The 24661-nt window shown below is 35.9% G+C and overlaps 1 protein-coding gene across 3 annotated transcripts in view; it reads left to right on the top strand.

Moving 5' to 3' along the window:
• The window catches only part of LOC147487263 (ARM repeat superfamily protein), a 55834-nt gene that overhangs the window by 475 nt on the left and 30698 nt on the right, over positions 1-24661 (top strand). For all 3 annotated transcript variants that reach the window (XR_015202383.1, XM_086573010.1, XM_086573009.1), the window contains exons 4-25: positions 50-181; positions 252-323; positions 579-669; positions 766-861; positions 1628-1706; positions 1807-1870; positions 3908-4011; positions 4126-4231; positions 5070-5159; positions 7380-7457; positions 8146-8213; positions 8292-8391; positions 8948-9082; positions 9170-9259; positions 9389-9454; positions 10384-10482; positions 10569-10643; positions 17334-17393; positions 18170-18259; positions 21783-21904; positions 22985-23114; positions 23192-23271. Coding sequence is in view for 2 of the 3 variants with exons in the window: in XM_086573010.1 (XP_086429136.1) it covers positions 50-181; positions 252-323; positions 579-669; positions 766-861; positions 1628-1706; positions 1807-1870; positions 3908-4011; positions 4126-4231; positions 5070-5159; positions 7380-7457; positions 8146-8213; positions 8292-8391; positions 8948-9082; positions 9170-9259; positions 9389-9454; positions 10384-10482; positions 10569-10643; positions 17334-17393; positions 18170-18259; positions 21783-21904; positions 22985-23114; positions 23192-23271 (2027 nt within the window). In the remaining variant the exon portion in view is untranslated. The remainder of the gene's footprint in view (positions 1-49; positions 182-251; positions 324-578; positions 670-765; positions 862-1627; positions 1707-1806; positions 1871-3907; positions 4012-4125; positions 4232-5069; positions 5160-7379; positions 7458-8145; positions 8214-8291; positions 8392-8947; positions 9083-9169; positions 9260-9388; positions 9455-10383; positions 10483-10568; positions 10644-17333; positions 17394-18169; positions 18260-21782; positions 21905-22984; positions 23115-23191; positions 23272-24661) is intronic.

The raw sequence follows: 24661 nt of genomic DNA, 5'->3' as shown, positions 1-24661 counted from the left end.
AATTTTGTAATTTCATAACTTATCAGTTTGACTGTTTTGTAATTAACAGAGGTTTGGGAATATTGCTGGCTTGTTTGAAGTCATGGCATTTGCTATACGGTGTTTAGATAAAGGAGATGCTGACCCTTCTTTATTAGGCAAGTTTGCTAAGATTGCCACGTCAGAGATCATCTCTTCCAAGGTAATATTTAATCAATTTCATCTTGTCTTTGATAGAAGGATTCCTTGTGACATATTCGTTAAATATGTAGGAATATGATACTGACTGGCAAAGAGCTGCAGCAGGCCTACTTGTTTCAATAGGTTCTCATTTGCCTGATCTGGTAAGCGCCGTTCATGTTTTTGGTGAAGTTAATATAGTCATAAAACTCTCTAGATTAACATCCATGTTCTAAACATTCAAAAGTTCCCGTATTAGGTTGTATCACAGATATGCCCTACCCCGCCCATGCGTGCATACACCCATCATGATATATCAGTATATGTATAGACCTGATAAGTAGATTTCTATTTTGCTAATTCTGTTTACCGTACTCTTACCTTGGAACATGTTTAATCTTTATCCTTTTATCTGGTAGATGATGGAAGAAATTTTCCTGCACCTTTTGGGGCCCAATTCTTCCCTACCAGCTATGGTTCAAATCCTTGCAGATTTTGCTTCAGTTGAAGGTTAAGCATCACTGATCTTTTTCTTTATTCATTGGATATTTTGATATGCTAGAGCTATTGAATAAGTGCGTCCTTTACATGTTAATCCAACTGAAGCTTCACAGTTTACTCCACGGCTGAAAGACGTCCTGTCCCGAGTTTTACCTATTCTTGGAAATGTGAAGGATATGCAGCGGCCAATATTTGCTAATGGTACAGTTATTACACTTTAAACTTGTCAATGGTGCATGCGTTGCTGTACAGTATGAGCAACATCATGATTCTTATAATTATTTTACTAGTAGTAATGCTTGGTTGTACTATCATTATGTCAAACACTTCATAAGATATTTTCCAGTGACTTTTGCATGTCTTTGTGGAAATGTTCTAATAAGTGCTGGGTGGTAGTTGGGCAGTAGGAGGATGCCTAGCTCCTAGCCCACCGCTAGGCGGTCAGTTTTGTTCAATGTATGCAAATTAATACCATATAAAATGGAGAAATCCAACTTCACTTTTAAAAAATGCATACGGAATCTACACCCAAACATTTCCCAAGTAAGTCTAAACCAGACTCGACATCATCATTACCATGGACCATCATCAAAATTCATCCTTGCGCCTTACTAGCTTCACTAGCAAGTAGCAAGTAATATACCTATTTCTCTCTCCTCTGATTGTTGACGAGCTTGGCATTGAATAAGAGATATACTAACCATATCCATGCCTAGTCGGGTGTTAAATTGGCTTACTCACATGCCTAGTCGAGTTGAATCAGCCTCGTCACCTGTCCAGTCGGCCTACTCGATTTCCAAAATGATTAAAGGCTCAGGTGAGTTGGCGAAGCACCAGCTAGCCGGCCTTCTAGACCAATTTTTAGAACACTATTTTTAGTCATTAGCTTTATCTTTTTTTTGTTCATACCATTCATTTAGTTCATACCATTCATTTAGTTCATTCTAATCTGTACCTGGCTTTGCAGCCTTCAAATGCTGGTGTCAAGCTGTTTGGCAATATGGGTTGGATTTATCATCTCATCCTCTTCTTGACAGTGATGTCATGTAAGTTTATATATGGTTTGTTTCGTATCTGGATCTTTCATAACTAATGATCTCAGCACAGTAGTTTAGATTCAAAATAAATCTGTATCATCTAGTGCAGGTCGTTTCTGAATTCAGCTTTTGAACTTCTATTGAGGGTCTGGGCAAGTTCTCGGGATCTGAAGGTTTGTAGCATAGCTTTGTTTACCCCATTCTGTCCTAGTTCATCTTTACTCTTATTTGTGGTGATGGCTTCTTGGTTATTGGTTTCGTTGGAATAAGTTTCTTTACACATGATTGATATAGAAGACCTGTGACGATGCATTCTACACCGTCTTATTAGTTATGTATTGTTTTGATCAGTAATGTGGAGGTGTTATATATCATAAATAGTGAAAGAGAACAAATTATTTTGTGGGATGAGATATCCTATATTACAAGTACTGAGGGGTAACACCCATGCTAACCCTCCAATTGTCTACAAAAGTATTTGTAACTGGGTGCCAAATAGCCGCTGAATTATTCCCCTCCACGAAGAGCAAACCAAGGTAGGAAAGGTCCCAACACAACACACTGTATCCTGAAAACCTATTAAGATCACTAGTGTCACCTCCCCTGAAAACCGTACTCTTCTCCATATTGACTTTGAGCCCAGAGACGGCTTCAAAGCAAGAGAGAATCCCAAGAAGAAATCTAAGGTGCTTCAGGTCTCTAGCCCCTAAGACCACAAAATCATCTGTATACTATAGATGCAGACTAACAAACACTCCTGACCTATTCTGACCACGAAGGGGATGAAAGTTGACATTTACTGATAAAGGAGAATTAAATGGTTGTTCTTATGAACAGTTCCTACAGTTTTATGAGTCAACTTTGTTTCTCCAATGTTAACCTCAACCGTTGGCTAGTAAAATCATATTATTGGTAATGGAGAAGAAACTTTGGAGGGAAAGAGGATACGACTTTAGTTAGTTTTGGCCTTTTATCACTCCATTATATACATAAGAAAATGACATGGCTTTACATAATAAAAACTATCTGAAAAATCGGGGTGGGTGGATAGCCTTGGGAGATGTCCCTTAAAAAAAGCATATAAGTCTTGGGGTCTCTCCACTTATCACCAATTGGTTTTAAGTTGGATGCCTATCTTCAATATGGTATCAGAGCGGGCTATTGTGTTTGGCCTAAAGGGCCTCATTATTTACTCCACGTAACCCAAATATGTTTGTCCACGTGTTAGGCTTAAATAATGTCACATGTGAGGGAGTGTGTTGAGATGTTTAGTCCTACATGAGATATGTTAAGCCGCACATAAAAACATATAAGTCTTGGGGCCTCTCCACTTATCACCAATTGGATTTAAGTTGGATGCCCATCTTTAATACAAAGTTACAACAACGTGCAGTCCTAATTGATCATGAAATCCTGAAATTTTAACCTTCTTAAGATGGGGTCTCTTGCTACCTTCAAACAGATTTTCTTTCACATTAATAATCCGCTGTAAATCTGTTTCTCCATGTTCAAAGTTCCTCCTATTAGTTCTAGAGCAAAACTGTTGTCACTTTGATGGCATCTCTATTTCGCTTAAGAAGACAATTCTCTCGATAAATTTTTTGTTATTTCGGTGGTCTAAAGTCTTCAAAGAGTTTAGAGGATGCTTCTTTGAGTATTTTGTTGCTAGATGGGATCGTCTTATGTTTTTAGACATGGGGTGACGGTGCATGTATGGGGTTTTTTTGTTTTTTGTTTTTTTCTTCTTATGTTTTGCTTCATCGCTTGTAAATATTTATTTTTCGGTTGTTCTCTTGTATTGTAGGCCTTCTCAGCCTACTTTTCTTTTATTAATGGAATATCACTTTTACCAAAAAAAAAAAAAAAAAAAAAAAAAGCACAAGATGATGGCCTTTCAAAAAGATATACCAAGTAGTAGGTGGATCTAGAAAAACATTGTGTCATGAGCACACTAGAGGCTATGAGTGGTAGGCCCATTTCTGATACTAGCAAAACTCCTGAGAGTTCCTCCTCAGTTGTCACCACAATGAAAAGAAATGGGGAGGTAGGATCCTCTTGCGGTCTTTCCCCATGCCCTACTACTTCAAAGATTGACAGTATCCCTTTTGTTGATACTTGTTCCTCCATGCCCCCAAGGTTGTTGTAGTTGTATCTGACCTGGATTTGTAAAATTTTTTGTGAAGTTTTTTTATGTGATTCTTGATGTACAGGTGCGTGTCGCTTCTGTAGAGGCTTTAGGCCAGATGGTTCATCTTATTACCAGGACACAACTAAAGACATCTTTGCATAGACTGGTCCCAACTATACTGGAATTGTAAGCTTTTTATTCATTTGTAATGTCTGTATTCCATGCTTAGTGTCATAATGGATATGTTTATCTTACATTGTCTTTAGTGAAAATCAGTTTCCATTGCTTCTCCTTGAGCAGGTACAAGAAAGATCACGATATTGCATTTTCAGCAACATGTAGTCTACATAGTCTCCTTACTGCTTCTCTGCATTCAGAATATGGCTCCCCTTTGCTTGATTTTGAGGTAACATGTTTAATTTCTTTCTTAATTTGGGTTCAGAAACAGGTTTAATTTATTTCTTCATTTCACAGTTCAGCTGTTGTATTGGGTAGGGAAGGTGTAATTCAAATTAGGCAAGCTCAAGGACCATTAATAGATCAGGTGACTGTTTTAAGAAGTCACATGTGGTGGGTGGGGAGTTGGAAGTGAGCCTAGCTCTAGTTGTCAGTACATGGGCCAGTTGAGTGTCCTCAAGAAGAAAAGCCACAGGAGTACTGATAGATGCATCAATTTGCAATAGTGTATGCCTTACCACGACTTTTCACGTGGAAGAAAAAAGAGATCCCAAACCATTTGTGATGCATGGCTCATAGATGATGTCCGCTAGCCCAGGCCCATACATCCAGTTTTAATTTATATTAAAGGTTTATTACTTGTTGGTCCAAGTAATTTTGCTAATGTAGGACATTTTCCTTTTTGCCTTGGAATATGTTGTAAATAAGGGCATGTGTTTATATTAACGTTTTATTACATGTTGGTCCAAGTAATTTTGCTAACGAAGGAAATTTTCCTTTTTGACTTGGAATATGTAAATAAGGGGTTGTAAACCTTATTTTTCATATATATATATTGAAGTGATACAAGGCCAAAACTAATAAGGCCGTATCCTCTTTTTCTCCAAACTTCTTCTCCATTAACAACAGTACAATTTTACTAATACATTTGATATGAAATTTTTTAAGATTTTCAAAATCAAAATTGTGTTTTTAGGGTTTATAAAAAATCCCTTTTTCTATCCAATTACAATTCATTGATGTTCAATTGAAGTCATCACTGCTTTTATTGGTGTTTTGTCTTACAGGATCTCACAATTATCTTGTCCACACTGCTTCCCGTGGTGTCTATTCACAATGATGGCAAAGTTCATTCAGACTTTGCAGTAGGACTGAAGGTGCAATTTCTAATGGTCACTCTTGTTCTTTGTTTTTCTCTTTTGCTATTCGCTTATCTGCTTCTTTTTTTGTTCGTGTGTGGTAGTGGAGCGAGTTTTTTTTTTTTTTTTCCTGGAATGTGAATACTTTAAAACCACAATGAGAAGTTATACACTAACAGGAATAAGTAGGAAGTGGGATAAGACGACTGGAGAGAGTATTCTAAAACAGTCTTGTGTGCTTCAAAACTCCAACAATTTTCTTGTACTTTATTATGTTCTTTCACTATATATAGGATGACTGTATGTGAAGAACTCAAGATCCTTTATATATCTTCAAATACTCCTATTACACTTGTTTTCAAACCTTGTTTGGATGTGTGGGGAGTGTATTATTTACCTCTTGAAGCTATACTTTACATAGGAACATCATGGCGATGCAGAAAAGTTGTATCCCTTTGAGAATATGGTAAAACTTGTTTAATGCTGGACACATGTAATATAGCATGCTAAACAGTTAATCGCAGAAATATATACATTTTCAAGTGTGGTGAACAAGCTTATACATTTTAATTATTTTTTGTTATTTTTGGCCCTTTTTGGTTGGTAATTTTTCATGTTCTTCCCAGATCGCTTAGTTAAATGCGTAGGTCACCTGCTTGGCCTATTCAGAGGTCTAGGCAACTCAGCTAGGCTCTGGCTGGGGCCTAGGGACCTCTAGGTGGCCGCCTAGGCTGATTTTTTAGAACACTGCTGATGTTTCAGTGCAGTGTTTTCTTCGGCTCTGTAACTAGTAAATATCATAGTTAGAAAAGACAAGTGCTAGGTTAGGGCAAGACATCCTTACAAAAGATTAAAGAGAAAAGTGTACAAATAAGATAGTATATTGTTAAACATCGATGCTTTTTAAAGGGAACCTCGTCAAACTTGGGCCAGCAGTGATTACTCTCCAAAACTTCACCTATTGTCCTATACGGATCACATGGGCGTTTTAATTACAATATCCTAGTCCACACGAATTATGGTAGAGTCCCCAAATAACGTCTTTCTGGATTAAGTGATTCACCAAATCGGACGTATTATTATTATTTTTTTGATCGGTGAAGTGTAATTTGATCGGTGAAGTGTAATTTTTGAGATATCCTACATTACATACACAGAAAAGAAAAAACATAAAGGCGTGTCCCAGAGTCTGATCATCTCATCATTATGGACTCCCATCTAAAGACAAACGCCTCAAAAGATATATCTCGTGTCTCAATATGCACCTTCGACTAGAAACATAAAAGTGCTTTGATGGCCAACACAACTTTCTCCATAGGCAATGTTACTCTCTCAATGTGTCTCTGGTTCCTCTCCAACCAAATGCCCCACATAATAGCAAACGGCAGCATGCTCCACAGTTGTAGTCCCTTCTCAGAGTGGACTCTCAAGTCCCATGATGCTAATAACATCGTCACCGAAACCGGACAAACCAAAGCCCCGCCTCTAGAATAAAATGACACCAAATCTGCCATGGAAAAGGACAAAGCAAAAGAAAATGACACTGAAACCGGACGTATTAAATTTTCGTAAGAGACATGTAATTCTACTAAATCAACAAAGGATTCATCCTTTTGTTGGATATGTGTTGCACTTTCAAATTATCTGTTGCTTTTGCTTGTGTAGAAAGCCTATGCCACCCTTGGGAGGGAAAACTTTACCAAACTCTAGATTGAAGACTAGCTTTACTTTTTGTTGATTCTCTTGTACCTATTATAATTTAGCCTTTTCAGTTCCTATAAGCTCATTTCATCTTTGTTGGGCTGGTCTTCAACACTCTGTGGATATGCCTGCTTTGTTCAATCGAGTTGATATTATAAACAATTAAAGCACTTTCATTACTGCTCTTTTTGATCTTCTCTCTGTTATATTTATTGTTCTTCTTAATTTAATTGACCTTTTATTTGTTAAAAAAATATTTTTGGCAATGAAATATGCATCAGCCGGTGATAAAGCTAGAAATGTCTGAATGACATACTAAAGGCAGGGAATTATTTTAGATACGTCAGATCTTCCTCTCCAAAAAGAATAACATCTTTCCATGTAACAAATATTTTATCGGTGGATAGCAACAACTCTACAATTTTGTTTTCCACAATCTTTTTAACTTTGGGAAAACCAATATGAAAGCATACTGCACGACTATTTTTCGGCTTTACTCTTTTCTGTTATCACCGTTACTATTGTTTACTGTGGCAGACCTATAATGCAGTTCAGCATTGCTTCCTGACAGTTGGTTTGATATATCATGAGGAACTTTTCATGTTCCTTTTAAATGTAAGTGACATATTCTGTCAATGTAGCTCTTAGTAATGCACTTTAATATGTAGTCGTGGTTTTTTCTATAAAACCTAAATAAAACCACTAACTGTAATTTTGTATTTATTTTTGGGATGATGAATGTAAGTTCCTGTTAAATATTCAGTATTTAGTCTGTCCAGTTAATGTAGCTCTTGGATGTGTGGCATATGCACTTCTATATATCATTATGATATATTTATATTAAATTTGGGCATCCAACTTGAAACCAATTGGTGATAAGTGCAGAGGCCTCAAGACTTATATTCTTTTATGTGTCCCTTAACATATCCCATGTGGGACTAAACATCTAAATACGCCCCCTCACGTGTGGCATTACTTGAGCCTAGCACGTGGACAAACAACAAGGCCCTTTGGGCCAAACACATAGCCTGCCCTGATACCATATTAAATTTGGGTACCTAACTCAAAACGAATTGGCGATAAGTGGAGAGGCCTCAAGACTTATATCTTTTATGCATGGCTTAACATATCCCATGTGGGACTAAATATGTCAACACTTTCTTTGTTGAAGCTAAGTAAAGTGGGACTAAATATGTCAACACTTTCTTTGTTGAAGCTAAGTGAAAACACTTTGCTGTATTCAATTATCGTGCAGAAATGTTTTAATAAACTACTTAACATAGTTTTTCCTCTATGCTCCTAGAAATGCAGGCTAAAGGAAGATCCTATAACATATGGAGCTCTTTGTGTAGTAAAGCATCTCTTACCCAGGTGTTCCTATTTGTCAACTTTTGAAGCCTCATTTCTGTTGACTTACAGTTGCTGATATTATTTTATTCTTATTTGGAGATTGGCTGAAGCATGGCATACTAAAAGGCCTGTACTTGTTGAAGCTGTTAAATTGCTACTGGACGAGCAGAGTTTAGGTGTCTGCAAGGCCATTTCAGAGGTCAGTTAAGTTTTGAATTGTGTCTGGATAAGTTGGGATGTTGCGAATTATTTCGTTTTAAAATTTGGGCACACTTTTCACCAATGCAAATGCACACGTTAAATGAACTGTATATTTCTACTGTGTTGGTCTATATTGGATATAAGGTATGCTGTACTTTTCCTCCAGATTACCAATTAATAAATATGAAAAGTAAGAAGAGCAAAGCTTAAAACTCATCTGACAAATCAAGATGAGGTTTTTTGATCGATATTGAAAGAGAAGGAATCCCAGAAGGATAAAAAGACCCAGTATTAGATAAAAGCAAATAGTTGCATTGCCAATTTCGGAGTAGGAATGTTTTTACCTGTCAAGTGGTTGTTTTTGATAATGTTTTTTCAACTGCCAAATTTCTTCTATATATTTTTGTTTTGTGTCTGCATGTTTTGATAATTTCATGCTGTATTGGTCTTTGTTTGCATTGTCTGTCCTTAAGTACTAAAGCTGTGAAGCGCTACTGTTGGTATAGTGTTCTATGTTCTTAAGGAGGTAGTAATATGATTCTATTCTATATCAGTTGATTGTTGTCATGGCTTCGCACTGTTACTTGGTTGGTCCTTCAGGAGAGTTATTTGTGGAATATCTCGTGCGCCACTGTGCTATATCAGATGATGAGCTAAAAGGTTTTGACAGTTCCAAAGAAGTCTCTCGAGTAAGTGCTGTTTACACTGTTTAGCGAGATTGAATATTGTGGACTTATATAATTTTTTTGAGATGTTAACTCAAATCTTCTTCTCAGATGAGTAGTAGTTCAATTCATGGAAGTGAGTTGAGAGCAATATGTGAAAAGGGTCTTCTTCTACTTACTATTACACTTCCTGAAATGGAGGTATACTGGAATTGCTATTTATGACATGTACTAATTGTACTCTTAAAAAGATTTAGTTAGTTTCTCGGCAGCAATCTTAGTATGACTATTTACTTTGTTGATGGTGTTCAAATTTCACTGTATCTGCAGCATATCCTCTGGCCGTATCTGTTGAAGATGGTCATCCCCAGAAAATATACTGGTGCAGTTGCCACGGTAGGACTTTCCATTAGTCAATTCTCAGTTCAGTATATTGCTTATTTCAGATGCATGTTGTGCTTTTATTCTTTTGAGTTGTATGCGTTTCCGAAGGGGGTGATCAGGATATGTCTATGTGACACGTGTGCATCAGTGCATGTAGTGGCTGGGGGCTAGATGTAAAATTGACTTTCATTGTTAAGGTACAGTTACAATGCTTATTCAGTAGACGGGTCAAAATGGGTGCATAGTAACTAAGAATGTTGCTCAGCTGCCTTGCCAGTTGCCACCTGTATGCTTTCTTAGCAAGGCACTAAGGTGAGTGATGCATGCAATTTGCAACAAGTATACATCACATCTAAGTCCCAATTACAAAAGATATTTTGAAGTTCAGTGACCTAAAAGTTTGATTTTGTGTAGCCTCTTCAAGGATGATCAATGTAAATTATGTGCCCAATGTGCAAACACCCTCCTATTTATTTACTTCTGACCTTCCATATAGCCCACATATTTGGTTTAGGACTATGTTGCATAATACAAAACCCAATAGATGGAAGATAAGAATATAAGAGACTAAAATGTTCAAGCAACATGACTGAACCAATAAAAAAGATAGAAAGAAGAAGACTTTCTTTGACTCAGATATATGACAAAAAGAAAACAGTGGAACACAAGACGTTGAAACTTAATCATTGAAGATATCAGCTAAAGGCTCCACTAAGAATGCAATGATCACCTCTACAGGGATGAGATCTCCTACTCCTTTATGGTGATTGAAAGACTATCCTAGAGTGATCACCCACTCGGTACCTGGATCATTTCTTGATCCGGCTGGATCATTCACCCTAAAACTCACCTCTAATATGAGAGGTTGACCACCACACACATGCACACCACCAGAGCTATCATGATAGTCAATCATGATGTAACTTATGCTTCTTTTACAGGTCTGTAGATGTATTTCAGAATTATGCCGGCAGAGATCATCTTCTAGTAATTTCCTTCTTACTGAGTGCAAAGCTCGTGATGATATCCCAAAGCCTGAAGTATGACTTCTGTTGTATCAGTTACTTTAAATGTCCTTATCATAACAAAAGGAGTTCAGTTTCAGCCATTTTTCTTGCAATTGTAGGAGCTTTTCTCGCGCTTAGTGGTGCTTTTGCATGATCCACTTGCTCGAGGCCAGTTGGCTACTCAGATTTTAACGGTGAGCACCTTCCTCTTTTCCCCGTACAATGATTTAATTGATTTCATGATTTTTGTAAATTGCATTGTAGCACATAGTATCATGAAATTTACTATGTGCAGTAAATGCAATATCTATATTCATAGTCTCTTTACTGCACATAGTATATTTTAAGTTAATTTAAATGAAAAATAAATCCAGAAGATTAAAGACTGAGGCATTAAAGTTATAATTTAGTTATTGAATAAGAGAAGGCGAAGAAGAAAGTCTGGAGAAAAAGAGAGAGAATATACAACCTTAATAAGTTTCGACCTTCTCTCACCCAACTGTATATAAGAACATATTATGGTTTACAGTATAGAAACTTCCTAAATAATTCGGGCTGGGCTGTTCCTTCTCAACACCCTTGGGAAATGTCCCTTAGAGCTCCTACAAAGTTTTTACACACCCAATAATACAATAAAGATCCTTCCCAAGGATTTAGTATTCGTTGAGATTTAGCAGAATCAGTTATAGAGTTCCTTTTAGTCCAAGGGATTTTGGTTGTCTATAACCTTGACGCATTTCACACCAAGAGTCCAAGATTATAGTTCCTTTGCTTCTAAGGATATTGTTAATGGTGATGCTAGGGGAGTTAAGACACACAATGGTAAGTAAACCAATAAGAAATGGTGATGAAGTAGAGAACGGAATAATAATCTTAATTAGGATGGAAGAAGGTGATAGAGAGTTATATCATCTCTCAACTATACATCTATTTGTAGATACTACATCCTTGGGTGTCAAGATACCCAATCTACAAAATAGGAATTAAATAATACCCTACCCACATTTATAGAATATGTGGGATACAATGTAAGATCTTTCCTTAAATCAATAATACATACAATATACAATATAAGATCTTTCCTAATACTAAAACATATCTTAACACTCCTCCTCAAGCTGTAAATATACAAACTCTGTATATTACAGCTTGGATTACATACTTAAGATAGCAATACTACTTTCCATTTCACATAGAATATCTTTGGATGACAAACTCAACAGCTGACTCATTCTGAATACTTTCCTTTATGGCATGACTGGAACCTAAAAGCTGAAACTGTCGGTTCAGGCACTGAAACTGTTGGTTTAGGCATGACTTGAACTTGAATATTGATTTGTAATGCAAACTGTAAGTATAACAACAATTAGATGACGTGTTTCTCGACTGCTGCTCATTCATTACTGCTACGGCTGACAAAATGCATAGTGTAAACTATATCCCTGAATTTGATGTGTGTGATGCTGCTAACAATATCACAGCTAAACTCAACAAAATACCGCTGCAGTTAGACAACTGCTACCTAACCAACTGACAAATGCCTGAAACTTGATGAGAAAACACCCTGTTGAGTCAATACTGAAACTGGAGACATGACGACATTGTCTCATGCTCATATATATCTTGTACTTTTCCATATTATCTTCATATTCTCCCCTTCAAGTTGGATTATGCAAAATTTCAACTTGGCCAATACTAAAGAAACAATGAGGAGTAATTAAGGAGGATACGGTGGGTTAAGTTGAGGCCAACTCAATACTGATATGCTTCCTCTCGCCACACAAATACTTAGTAATACTTGCAAACATAATAGAGATTAGAGAATATCACCGAGTTGCAAACTTGTATTCCAAAGACTGGGTCCAAAGACTACGGAATACTTGCAACGTAGAAAATAATCAAACATCCATCAACTAACCAACTTTGTCTTGTCAAACACGGGACCCAACAATGTTTAGGTCCAAAGAATAAAAGATGACAATCGAGTTCCATTCATGCGAGACTTCATACTAGCAACAGAAGTTGGATACTGAAATACCGAAAAAAAATGGACATATTCCCCAATAACTATATTGAGCAAAAATGTATACTTCTTCACCTTATTGGAGAAGACTGACAAAGTACCAAACGACAAAAAAAACTCCACAATACTCATGAGAAATACTGGAGTAATGTCAGACACTTTTAGTTGGTACCTACAACATCTCTAGGAAACCCAAATACGGCGTGAATACCAAAATCTTTTCACAACACTTGAATACTCATATACCATAAGCCTGATGAAAAAAAAACTGCACTAAGACCAAAAATGCCGTAACCGCGAGAAACCAAAAACCGTACTCATCACTACAAAAAGAATAACTCTTTTGTTGATACTAATACTGGAAATTGGAAATGTTGGTTCCCAACAAAAACTGAATACTCTCTTTGGTTCGAAATACTAAAACTCTTGAGCAAACTGATTATGGATCAATACAAAAAGAACACTATGACAACATATATGTTATGCTAGAACTTTTGAAGAGTAGGGAACTGATTATGGAATGATACCTAAAGAACAGTATCACAACAAATACTTGAATACAAATAGCACTAAGAATTGACTACTATTTGTTGTGGAAACATTTTGTTTTTTACCACTCAAACAATACACAATGAACCATGCTGATTTAGCATCTGGTTCAGAAGACTTATTTGATCCTCAGATTTTTCTGGAATTTATGAAAATTTTCTAGAAATTTGGACGAATCGTAAAAAAACTGCGATTTGACGACTTGATGAGACTCCGTGAATCTGGCTGGAGGGATGAAATCTTGTTGATTTTCAGATCAGTGATCTGCAGTACTAAAATTGATTGGGTATTTCTTAGGACGAAAGATAAGACTTGAAACTGAATGCGATATATAAGATACCTTTTTGCTATATACTTATTTTGGTGGATACCTTTCCTAGCATACAATTAAACTCAGATTTAAACCTGAAGCTCTGATACCCATATTAATGGTGATGCTAGGAGAGTTAAGACACAATGATAAGTAAACCAGTAAGAAATGGTGATGATGTAGACAACGGAATGATAATCTTAATTAGGATGGAAGAAGGGGGTAGAGAGTTATATCATCTCTCTACCATACATCTATTTGTAGATACTACATCCTTGGGTGTCAAGATACCCAATCTACAAAATAGGAATTAAATAATACCCTACCCACGTTTATAGAATATGTGGGAAACAATGTAAGATCTTTCCTTAAACCAATAATACATACAATATACAATATAAGATCTTTCCTAATACGAAAATATATCTTAATAGATATATAATAAGTTGAAGTATTTCTGACAAAAATGCATAATAAACTGAATGATGGAGCTATGTTAGATTACAAGAGATGTAATTCTTGTTAGAAAGAACAACTAGAAATTTGCTTACTATCATGCATGAACTAAGGATAACTAACAAAAAAGAACAGAGATTTACCAAGTAACAAATCTATTCGTTTGAATTAGTATTACCAACATAGTTTAATCTGAGCCAAGTGTATCACACTGTCCTTAAGACAGATTTGCTCCCTCATGGTGCTTCAAGGTTTCTTGAGCAGCTGTCTCTGTCTCCCAAAGTAGAAAGGATTTTGCTCTAAGGAATGCTAGCTCTTCAATTCTAAAGAATTAGAACCAACATCGTGTTTTTACTCGAACATACTTAATTTTTGAAGGGAGAGAATGCAAGAAAAAGATAGATTTTTTATTGCAAAGAAGTCTGTTTTTTAAGAAAAATAGCACCTTTCGAAACAATGCACCTTTTCGAACCATAAACAATTTTTTTCGAAGAGTCACACCTTTTCAAACTAATGCAACGTTTCGGATCTTTGTAACTTTTCAAAAAGTCACGTCTCTTCTATCCACTGTTCGTCTGTTCAACAAAAGAAACTGTATAAGCCAATTGGGCCCAAACGAATTGGGCTATCAAGGAATTGGCTGTCCAAATAGAATGTGCAATACACATTAATATGCCGCTTAGCCAAAAGCCATGCCGAGCCAGCCGGATTGCCTCTCTGGCGGCTACGGCGCACGTGTGTTGTATAGCTTGGCTACGTTCCATCTCCATCTCCACGGAAAATTAGTGGTACCCCTTTTGGGGCCCAACCCATAAGGCAAACACAAAGCCTTATTAACTCAACAACTCTTTAGTGTTCTTCCCATGTGGGACTAAGTGTTTTACACTTTATTTCTCAAACAAAACTCATTTCAAGTGGAAACAATTATTTCATTCATTTCTCATTGGATTTCAACAATTCCATGTTCCTTTTGTTCTACACGCTATGAACTTTGGAATCAAGCCATTTTTGCAACAATTCTAACATTATACCATTAGAGACCCAATAAGATCTGATCGCTCTTTTAGATTACAAGGTATTTACATGATCTTGAAGCAGGACAGGGTAGGTGGAGTGCTAGAACTGCTAATATGGATGATCTTGTGGTGATAACGAATAAACAATGTGTGTAGATTTATCTGAAAGAGGAGATCTCGGAAGATGTTAGCCATAGGATTGGAGCCTTTGATAAGGGTCTATTAATTATATGGTTGGGGAGGTTGCTCGAGATGGAGTTTTCTTTGGGAACATATGTTGTCTGTGAACCTCATCAAAGTTAAAGGTTCTGAAAGATGACAGGTAGACAAGCTATACTTAATGGAGCAGCGTTTTGGGAAATTAAGAAAGAACGGGGAAATCTATAGTGAGAAACTAATCTATTGGACGATATTGAATGGAAGAATGTGATTCACTCTGCTGCAATTTGATTCAAGTATAAAGCAACAAGCTAAGGCCATTTGCATATGATTAGCATGTATATTTACTGTCAGTAAAAGCATGTTTCTAAGCTTTTTAGAGAGCTAGCCTTTGATTAATCATCCAAGTCATAGGGTTATGGACTATGGATATGCCAGAGTTCTATTACTTTGACAATAAAGCCCAAAGACGATTGATCATTGTATGTACCCAGCAAAAAATAAAATAAAATTGATCATTGTATAATTTGTATGTTAAGAATGTTCCTTGTAGAGACATAGTACCATTTGATTTGGTGGCTAAAGGGAGTCCGCACAGCTTTTCCTCTCTAGTAATAAGATTTGAGACGTGTTGAAGGAAAGAAACGGAAAATTTGTAAACAACTTGAAGCTTTTCACATTTGTGAGTTGGTGATTGAGGTGGTGATCTAGAAACATGTAATCTATTAAAAATAGGTAAGAATGTTGAAATTATGGTGATTTAAGTTGATGGTACTTAGTGATATTGATTTGTGATCTATGTGGAACAGATGGGTCATCTTTTTGAAGATTTTCCAGTTTGTCTGTTTAACGGGGAGTTGCATTGCCTTTTGCTTTATTTGCATATCCTATCTGTTAGATTTGGTTTGGTTCAGTGGATATCTCCCTCACCTAGCTAGGAGCTCATAATAAGTAGTCCTGGTGCGTGTCGACCTAGTTTGGATGTCCTAGGGAGTGCATTAGATGCTTACTCACACCACTTCCTTCTCTGCTGTATTAGTTTAACCGTTTTCCATTAAAGTTCTCGTCACCAAAAAAAAAATGCCTTTTCTGTTTTGCCGATTAAAAAAAATAAGTTCTCATCACCAGAAAACCCAAGTCCCATTGACATGAATATGTGTGTCGGTGTCCGACACGGGGACACAACTAATTAAAAAGAAAAATGTTCCTATTCTTTAGTTACAAAACTAATTCTTGCGCTCAAGACCCTTCGAAGTGCCTCCTTACAAGTAAATAACTATGAAAGTGACATTTCATAGAGTTGTAACTATGTTAGTGGATTACTTTCTTTTAGGGCATCGAAGAAACCCTAGTTAGAAATCGTATGCAGAACGTGTGTCAGACATGGAATTTTTTAAGAATAGGAAGTGTCCATATTACTTAGTGAAAAACAAGCCTTTTAGTGATAAAAAAGAATGAAAGAAGAAAAGCAAAAAGCAAGGCCTTTAACTTCATTTTCTATTACTTTATTTTGTTGGTTGTGTTGTATTCTTTTCCACTTCATCTTCCGTTTTTTTTCCACTCATATTTACAGTGAGTCAGTGAATGTGCTTTGTGTAAATAATCTGAGGATGTATTTTATTTTTCAAATCAACCTCTCTTTTTTGTGATGCATAAATGTCAACTGTTTGACTGAGAAATATCACACTCTTACAGTAAATAAGAAATTGGAGTTTCCAAACAAAATTTCCTCAGTGCCTTTTCTTTTCTATGAGATATTTATCTTTTGAAACTGTAGAGAACTCATATAGAACATTAGTGATAAGGAAAAGTCGATGCTTTGAGGATTGTGTATCACCTGAATTATCCTGTAAATCTGAAATACAGGCATTTGAAGATTTTTCCTTTTTCTTTTGTCTGTATTATGTGGTTTCTTGGTTTTTGCATGGTTTTGGGGTAAGTTCTGCTTTAGCTTCCTGCTTAGGACTACTTTAGGTCTTTGAGTAGTTGGATGATCTATGGTATGTTTCCCGAGGGCAAAGCCCATTTTTTCTGCATTTTCGTTTTACATAAATGATTTTGCGGGAGCATAGATTAGACAGGCAAGGAAGATTTTTTGCCAAAGGTGAAATCAGTTTTTCTTTCTGAATTCATTGTGTTGTGCGAGTGCATGAGTGCTGAAGTATCACATCATCCTCCCTTTACTGCGAAATCGTTGTTGCTCCTTCAAAAACCTTTAGCACTGTTTGAATATTATGCAGTCGTCACACAACCTGAGTTCTACAGTGTTGTTTAAATATGATTCTTCTGACACCATAGAGTGCGGTTGTAGTGATAAGATAATAAATACAAATTATGGTGTGTTTACTTAATTCCATCATTTTTCTTGTAGGTCTTATGTTATTTGGCGCCACTCTTTCCAAAGGATCTTGGTTTATTTTGGCAAGATGAGGTATGTAGCAAGAAGGACCTAAATATGTAAAAATATGTTGTGTAAAGTTCATGTGCAACTAAGATGTTGCAAGGTTCTAAAGTAGGTGTAAACATAGTTACGAAATCGCTCATTGAATCATATATCATTTAAAAACAAATTTTTATAGGTTGATATGTATATGCAAATGTGTTTGCAAGTATCATCTACAAACATATACAAATAGTATCTTATCACGTACAATACTACTAATGCATGTTGAGTATGTAAAGATTGCTTTGGGTTAGGATTATTGCTTATCAAAAAAACTTGAAGTGACTTTCCAAAGCTTAGAAAAGAGAAGGAAAAACCGAAAAACTAAATAACTCCTCAATATTCGTTGTCGGATAATTTTTTTGATTGTGTCATGTGTCTAAAGTGTATAGCCCCTTACAGGATGTATCTTGTATCATATCTCTTCCTGTATCGTGTGATACATAAATTTTTTGAGACCGTGTGTGATACACATTGTTTTGCTCTCGGCATGACATGTTTTCACAGTACAGTATTGACAACTTTGGGTGTATGTAAGCTTCAACAAGTGCTGAGTGTAAATTTTTCCTTCAATAAATGATGTTTGAGTGCTCGTGTTCTTGACGCACGTTAATCTAATATAATCTAATCTATTTACTTTCCTTAACGCATGTTATCTAATATAATCTAATCTATTTTCTGTCCATGTAATTTATTGAGAAGCGATATTATGAATTTATTAAGATATGCATCGTCTCATTCATTCCTTGTTTTATAAGCTTTAGGTTCCGAAGATGAAAGCTTATGTCAGTGACACAGAAGAACTGAAGGAGGATAGTTCGTACCAAGAGACTTGGGATGACATGATTATAAATGTAAGTTTGCGGATTTTAAACAATTCAATAAAGGTGAAGCATTTATCGTATTAGATTTTTTGGATGTTTCACTAGTTTAGCCAGATTCTTCCAACCTTTAAAAATGCAAACTGATGGGCACATTGAAGAGTGTGTGCCATGTACCAGAAAGTGTAGGCCTGTTGTGATTTATAGAGATTTTTCTTCCTTTCTAATATAACCTATGGAGACTTCATGCAGTACGCAGTACCAAAATCTCAGTGGGGATATGCATAGTCTTAGATGTATACTGTGGGAGATTCTCCTACTTTGACTTTTAAGTCCTTTTAAAAGAATGTTCTCTCTGCCTTTTCAAACCATCCTTTAGAGTCAAAACATGCTGGCTAGCAAGGCGGAAAATATCCTGATATAGAACGGAAAATAAGGAGTCCGATACGGATATTTTGGAGATATATCATCCTGTTGAGATGTTTATTATAGTTTAGTGCCACATGGACTGTTTAAACCCTTGCAGTACAGCTAAATGTTCCTCGGACCGTCCACTCATCACTAATTGGTTTTGAGTTGGTTGCTCCAAAGTTTAGGACATCCGAATATATATTTTAAGGCGAAATATATCACATTTTTGGAAACATGTCATAATATCTCCGATATTTATGGATAAATACGATATAATCGCTTCATATCCTTAGAACTTTTCATCGATATTTCAGATATATCTTTAGTTCTGTAGATTCTTCAAGTCTTGAATCTCCTGGGTCTTGGTGTGGTGTATCACTCTATCATGCGCTTGAGACATGCTCATATTCTCCTAATCCTATAAGACATCGCATGCGAGTATGTGATAGCTTTATTTTATGATGTTTTATTCTTATTTTTCATCGCCTATGTAATTTAAATGATCCATGTGTTATCAAACCTTTTTTTTCTACTGATTTTCTATATATTGTCAATGATCAACAATGCTCAACCTTAGCTAAAATATCTTAATATCAATATCAATTGGTTTGTTTAATTTGCAAATATCATTCGATATATCCGTTATTTACAAATGTATTTCAATATGATACGAATAATACGATATACAATTTTTTTCTATCAAGTTATCAACTGACCCAAAAGAGATGTATTACGGTATTACTGACATCTATGATATATCACGTATATCAGAAAATCAGGGTTGGATGTATCCAATTATATCGATATTATGGGTCTTGCTTGCAAGAGTGCGCTTGAGGTAGTTAGTCTGAAAATCTAACAAAGTGGATGGATGGATCCACAATTGCTCATCATGGATCTAGATAGGGGCATACAGGTATTAGCCCAATATATACAATATATTTAATTAGCTAGTTGTAAACCCTTGTAGTGGATTAGTGAAATTATTTTCTGACCTGATGGAATGTCTAGTGGGGTAATCAAACTACAAAACTGCTTCCCTTGGTTTTTGCTATCGGTTGAATATGAGTCTTTGTTTCTTGGATGGGCTCTTTTTGATACAATTTGGCGATATCGATCATCTTTTTTGAATGTTCACTATTCTGTATATCCATTAACTTCCTTCTCTTGCCATCTTGCTAAAGGAGTAAGGATTAAGAGATGAGTTTCTTGTTGTATCTAACTTTTTGCAATATGAATGAAAATGTTTTCTTACTACAACATGAGATTTCGGCACACCCAACTTTAAGTGTGAAACATTTGTTGTTGTACTAGATCTACTATGAGAAGTCCACACTATGATACACAAACTATCATATGAGTGAATATAATGTATACAGTGACATCTTACATATATTCATGGTGATTCCTGTTAAACACCACTTTGATAAAGTTTCCACCAATACATTGCTTTCAAATACCAAGTCATGGTTTCATAATACATGCAAATTAAACACTATTTCTTTTGTTTTAAGTATTCCTCCTCTTTAAGTATTGCTCTTCTTTAAGTTTTTCAAACATGAAACCAAAATCTTTTGTTTAATGTGTCACACATTTTAAAGAACAACAAACAATGAAACAAAGTAACAAAATCTACTTTGTAAATTTAGTGACTTTTAGTGTGAAACTTTGTTCTTGTACCAGATCTAAAAGATGAACATATGTGTGAAGGGAATATGTTAAAAGAAAGCAACTTTTCATATGTAATAAAAAGTTCAATAAATTGGTATATCATCATCTCCACTACGATAACATAAGAAGATGAAAAAGATCAACTTACTTTTGCGCATAACCATTGTTGTTTATTGTTAAAAACTCCGACTTTGATATTGCGAACCAGAAGTTTTGCAGAGTGAAGTAGTGAAGAGCGAGTAGGATTGTCTATATAAAGGAGGATTGTGTGGTGTGTGGAGCAGACTCTTTTTATGAAGAGGTGCTGGTTTGAGGTGATGATTCCTGACCCCCAAGGGGCAAGTTGGCTTTGAGAAGATTGTGATTGGATGTTCATTTAATGCTAGCGCACGGAGAAGAATCTTCTCAAAGCCGAGTTGCCCCTTGGGGGTCAGGAATCATCACCTCAAACCAGCACCTCTTCGTAAAAAGAGCCTGCTCCACACACCACACACTCCTCCTTTATATAGAAATGCTTCCTACTCATTCCTTCCCACTACTTCACTCTTCACTCTGCAAAGTTTCTAGTTCACAATATCAAAGTCTGAGTTTTTAATGGTAAGCAACAATGGTTATGTGCAAAAGTAAGTTGATATTTTTCATCTTCTTATGTTATCGTAATGGAGAAGATGATGTACCGATTTATTGAACTTTTTATTACACATGACTGAAAAGTTGCTTCCTTTTTACATATTCCCGTATGTTCATCTTCTAGATCTGGTACAAGAACAAAGTTTCACACTAAAAGTTACTAAATTTACAAAGCAGAGTTTGTTACTTTGTTACATTGTTTGTTGTTCTTTAAAATGTGTGATGCATTAAACCAAAGATTTTGGTTTCATGTTTAAAAAACTTAAAGAGGAGCAATACTTAAATAGGAGGAATACTTAAAACCAAAGGAATGGTGTTTAATTTGAATGTACTATAAAAATATGACTTGTTATTTGAAGGCAGTGTGTTGGTGGAAACCTTATCAAAGCGGTGTTTAACAGGAATTGCCATGAATGTATGTAAGATGTCATTGTATACGTTTTATTCACTCATATGATTGCTTGTGTATCATAGTGTGGACTTCTCATAGTAGATCTGGTACAACAACAAATGTTTCACACTTAAAGTTGGGTGTGCCAATATATCTGGGGATTCAACTTGTGGAAGTGCTTGGCATTGTTTAGGTTTAGAGTTTTTGTCCACTATTTATATAAATTAAAAGATCTGAACATAGTAAAATATCATTTCTTTTCATCTGGGTGTGCCAATATCTCTGTCATTCACTTTCATTTGTTTATCAGTGTGTATGTGTGAGGAGGGTTGACTTTGCATCTTCTTGAATATGCTGAGGAACCATATGAACAGCCTCACTTTGCAGTCACTGATCCTCAGGTGGAAATGTGGAATCTGTATTAATATTGACGTATGCTCTTTGGCATGTCAGTTTCTTGCAGAATCTCTAGATGTGATTGAGAACAGAGAATGGGTGATATCTTTAGGAGATGTCTTAGCTGAACAATATGAACTTTATACATCAGACGACAAGCATTCAGCTTTACTTCATAGGTACTCATTTATTAGTTTCATAGTATTTTTTAAGTGGCATTAGGTTCTGCTATACACTATCCTACCTAGATTTCACCTTTGATTTCTCGAGATCTATTGGCCATATAAAACATCCCTACAAATCCTAAAAACTAGGTCTGAAACTTTACTCCAATCAAACTGTATCTACAAATTGAAAAAAACTGGAAACATTCTTTTTTCATCATTTGGCACGTTCAGGAATTCTGGAGTATGCTGATTAGTGCGGTTTTAAGGTTCTTCTCCTTGTTTGTATAGCGAAATTAAGTTTTGGTTCTTTTGTTGATTTCCAGGTTAAAAGGCTGTAAATGGAAGTGCCAAAACCTCGTATTTACTATAATGGATTGTCCAAGTCCTAAAACACTGAACTATAGAAAGGCAACTTGTTTTTTTCTAACATGTTCAAGCCTGTAGGTATACATAGCAATTTCCCATTGATTTAATCTACAAAATTTATAAACCTCTTGTCTTTCAGAGAAAATAATCTCAAGATTAATTCAAACCAGTGTTTGACTTGTATGGAAGCTACTAGATTGGAGATACCACAAAATGTTAAAGAAGGTCAAATGAAAAGGGTATTAAGGTGAACTAAAACCTAGAAGCGTAATTCGGATTAAAGCTCCTGGATCAAAGAATATAAAAACATTGAGATTTGTCCTTGACTACATTGAGTATTATTAAAACTTCACAATTGCTCAATTTTCTGCTTCCATGTTAATAAATAGGATATCAAGTTGAATAAAAAAATCAAGAAAACAATTTTGAGTTGAAGTTATAATGGAATGAAAATGATAAGGGTTTTGGTTATAGAGGAAGAAATCCGAATTATTGCTATTGATGACTGGACATATCTTGAATAAAATTATTGTACATGGGTATGTTTATTATATGTTTGCCAATGATCTGAGAATATTGTCGCAAAAACTATTTTATTGAAAAAAAAAACTTGCATATATTAAACTGGTTTAAGTAAAAATGTTTTACGATCTATCAAAACACACCTTAGATTCTACATATTATATGAAGCCTCTGTTTATGTCTATCTTGACCTTTCTCTTGCAGATGCCTAGGCATTCTTCTTCAGAAAGTGGATGACAGAGTCTACGTTCATGGGAAGATTGACTGGATGTATAAGAAGGCCAACATTGCAGCTCCGACAAATAGGGTTGGACTGGCAAAAGGCATGGGATTGGTACGTAGGTGTAGGCTACTTTTCTCGATAACAACATTTTACTTTTTTGTGATTAGATTATCTAATATTTATCACAGGTTGCAGCATCACATTTGGATACTGTCTTGGAAAAGCTTAAGGACATTCTTGATGGTATTGGGCAAAATATATTTCAAAGGTAACTATTAGTCTGCGTCTTATTTTTTTTCTTATTTTTATAAGTTTTCAAACTGTATAGAATTGTTATTAATGGAATGGGTTAACATGACAAAAGCTTATGATTACGTGAGCTGATTTGTTTTGAAATATGTTCTCTGTGTTATGATTTTGGCGCTAACTAGCTAAGGCTGAGTCCAATGGCTCCCTATCCCTTTAAAAGTAGAGCTAAAGTCAACAGATTTTACTCTCTATCATTAATTTCCTCTTTATATATACAAAGGATTCTACTCTCTATAGAGATAGAGAGTAAAATATAGAGAGTAAAATAGAGATAGAGAGTAAAATCTTTTGTATATATACATAGAAAAATAATGATAGAGAGTAAAATATGTTGACTTTAGCTCTATTTTGTTGACTTTAGCTCTACTTTATTGACTTTAACACTACTTTTAAAGGGATAGAGAGCCATTGGACTCAGCCTAAGTGGAGGGGATGGATTTGAAAATTAATTTCCACTGCTTTTTTCTCAGTCCTTGTGAACGGATATCCTGCTGGGTTCTTCAAGAGCTCTAGAGGTCTTAGACATGGTGGTAGAAGTGTTATGGAGGATGATCTCTAGGGCTGAGCAAGTGAGGTAGTTGAGGGGTATTCTTGGGTGTTGTGAGGCTGTCTTTGGGTGTGCATTAACCTCCCAAGAGCATGGTGTTCCCAGTGGGTGGGGGGGTGATATAGGGGGGAGTTACATCTGTTTTTGGTTGTGAGGCATTGTCTTTAGCTTGAAAATGCCTCGGTCTCCCTTTTGGGCCTTCTTACAGGTCCAAGTTCATTTGGGATCTGTGGTTGAACCTTTTCGTAAAAAGCTTAATGGACGGAAGCCTAGGTCTATACATAAATGGGGCAGGTTAGTTCTTAATGAAAGCGCACTATCCAATCTTCTTGTTTACTCTATGTTCCTCTGCTCTATGCCCGAAACAGTGTCTCATTGAATTGATTTGATCATTTTTAATTTTTTGCGGGATGACTTAGTAGAGCATCATGGCCTCATAGGTACTAACTACCTTGTCAATAAGTTGGGGTTTGTTTGCTGAGAAAGTTGGGGGTTTGGGGTTTCGGAATACCCACTTTTAACTTAGCTCTGTAGCCACGAGTGGCTGTGGAGATCTGGTCTTTAGAGAGAGAGTTTGTGGAGAAGAATAGTGGTGTCGCGCTTTCATGAGGATCGCCATGGCTGGGACTCTGGGAGTGGGGTTGGGTTCGGGCAGATCTACGTATATCCATATCTGTATATGGTGAACCATATTTGGATTCAAACCCGGTTGGATCCTAAATAGCAAACTGTATCCTAACCATTTTGGACCTGATCCAAAATTATTTAAACAGCAACTTTTTTGAAGAATCAAGATCTGACC

The sequence above is a fragment of the Coptis chinensis genome, chromosome 7 (assembly GCF_015680905.1).
Source record: "Coptis chinensis isolate HL-2020 chromosome 7, ASM1568090v1, whole genome shotgun sequence".
Classification (NCBI taxonomy): Eukaryota; Viridiplantae; Streptophyta; class Magnoliopsida; order Ranunculales; family Ranunculaceae; genus Coptis; species Coptis chinensis.
The sequence above is the reverse complement of the archived record's forward strand: the minus strand, read 5'-3'. Positions and strand labels throughout refer to the sequence as shown.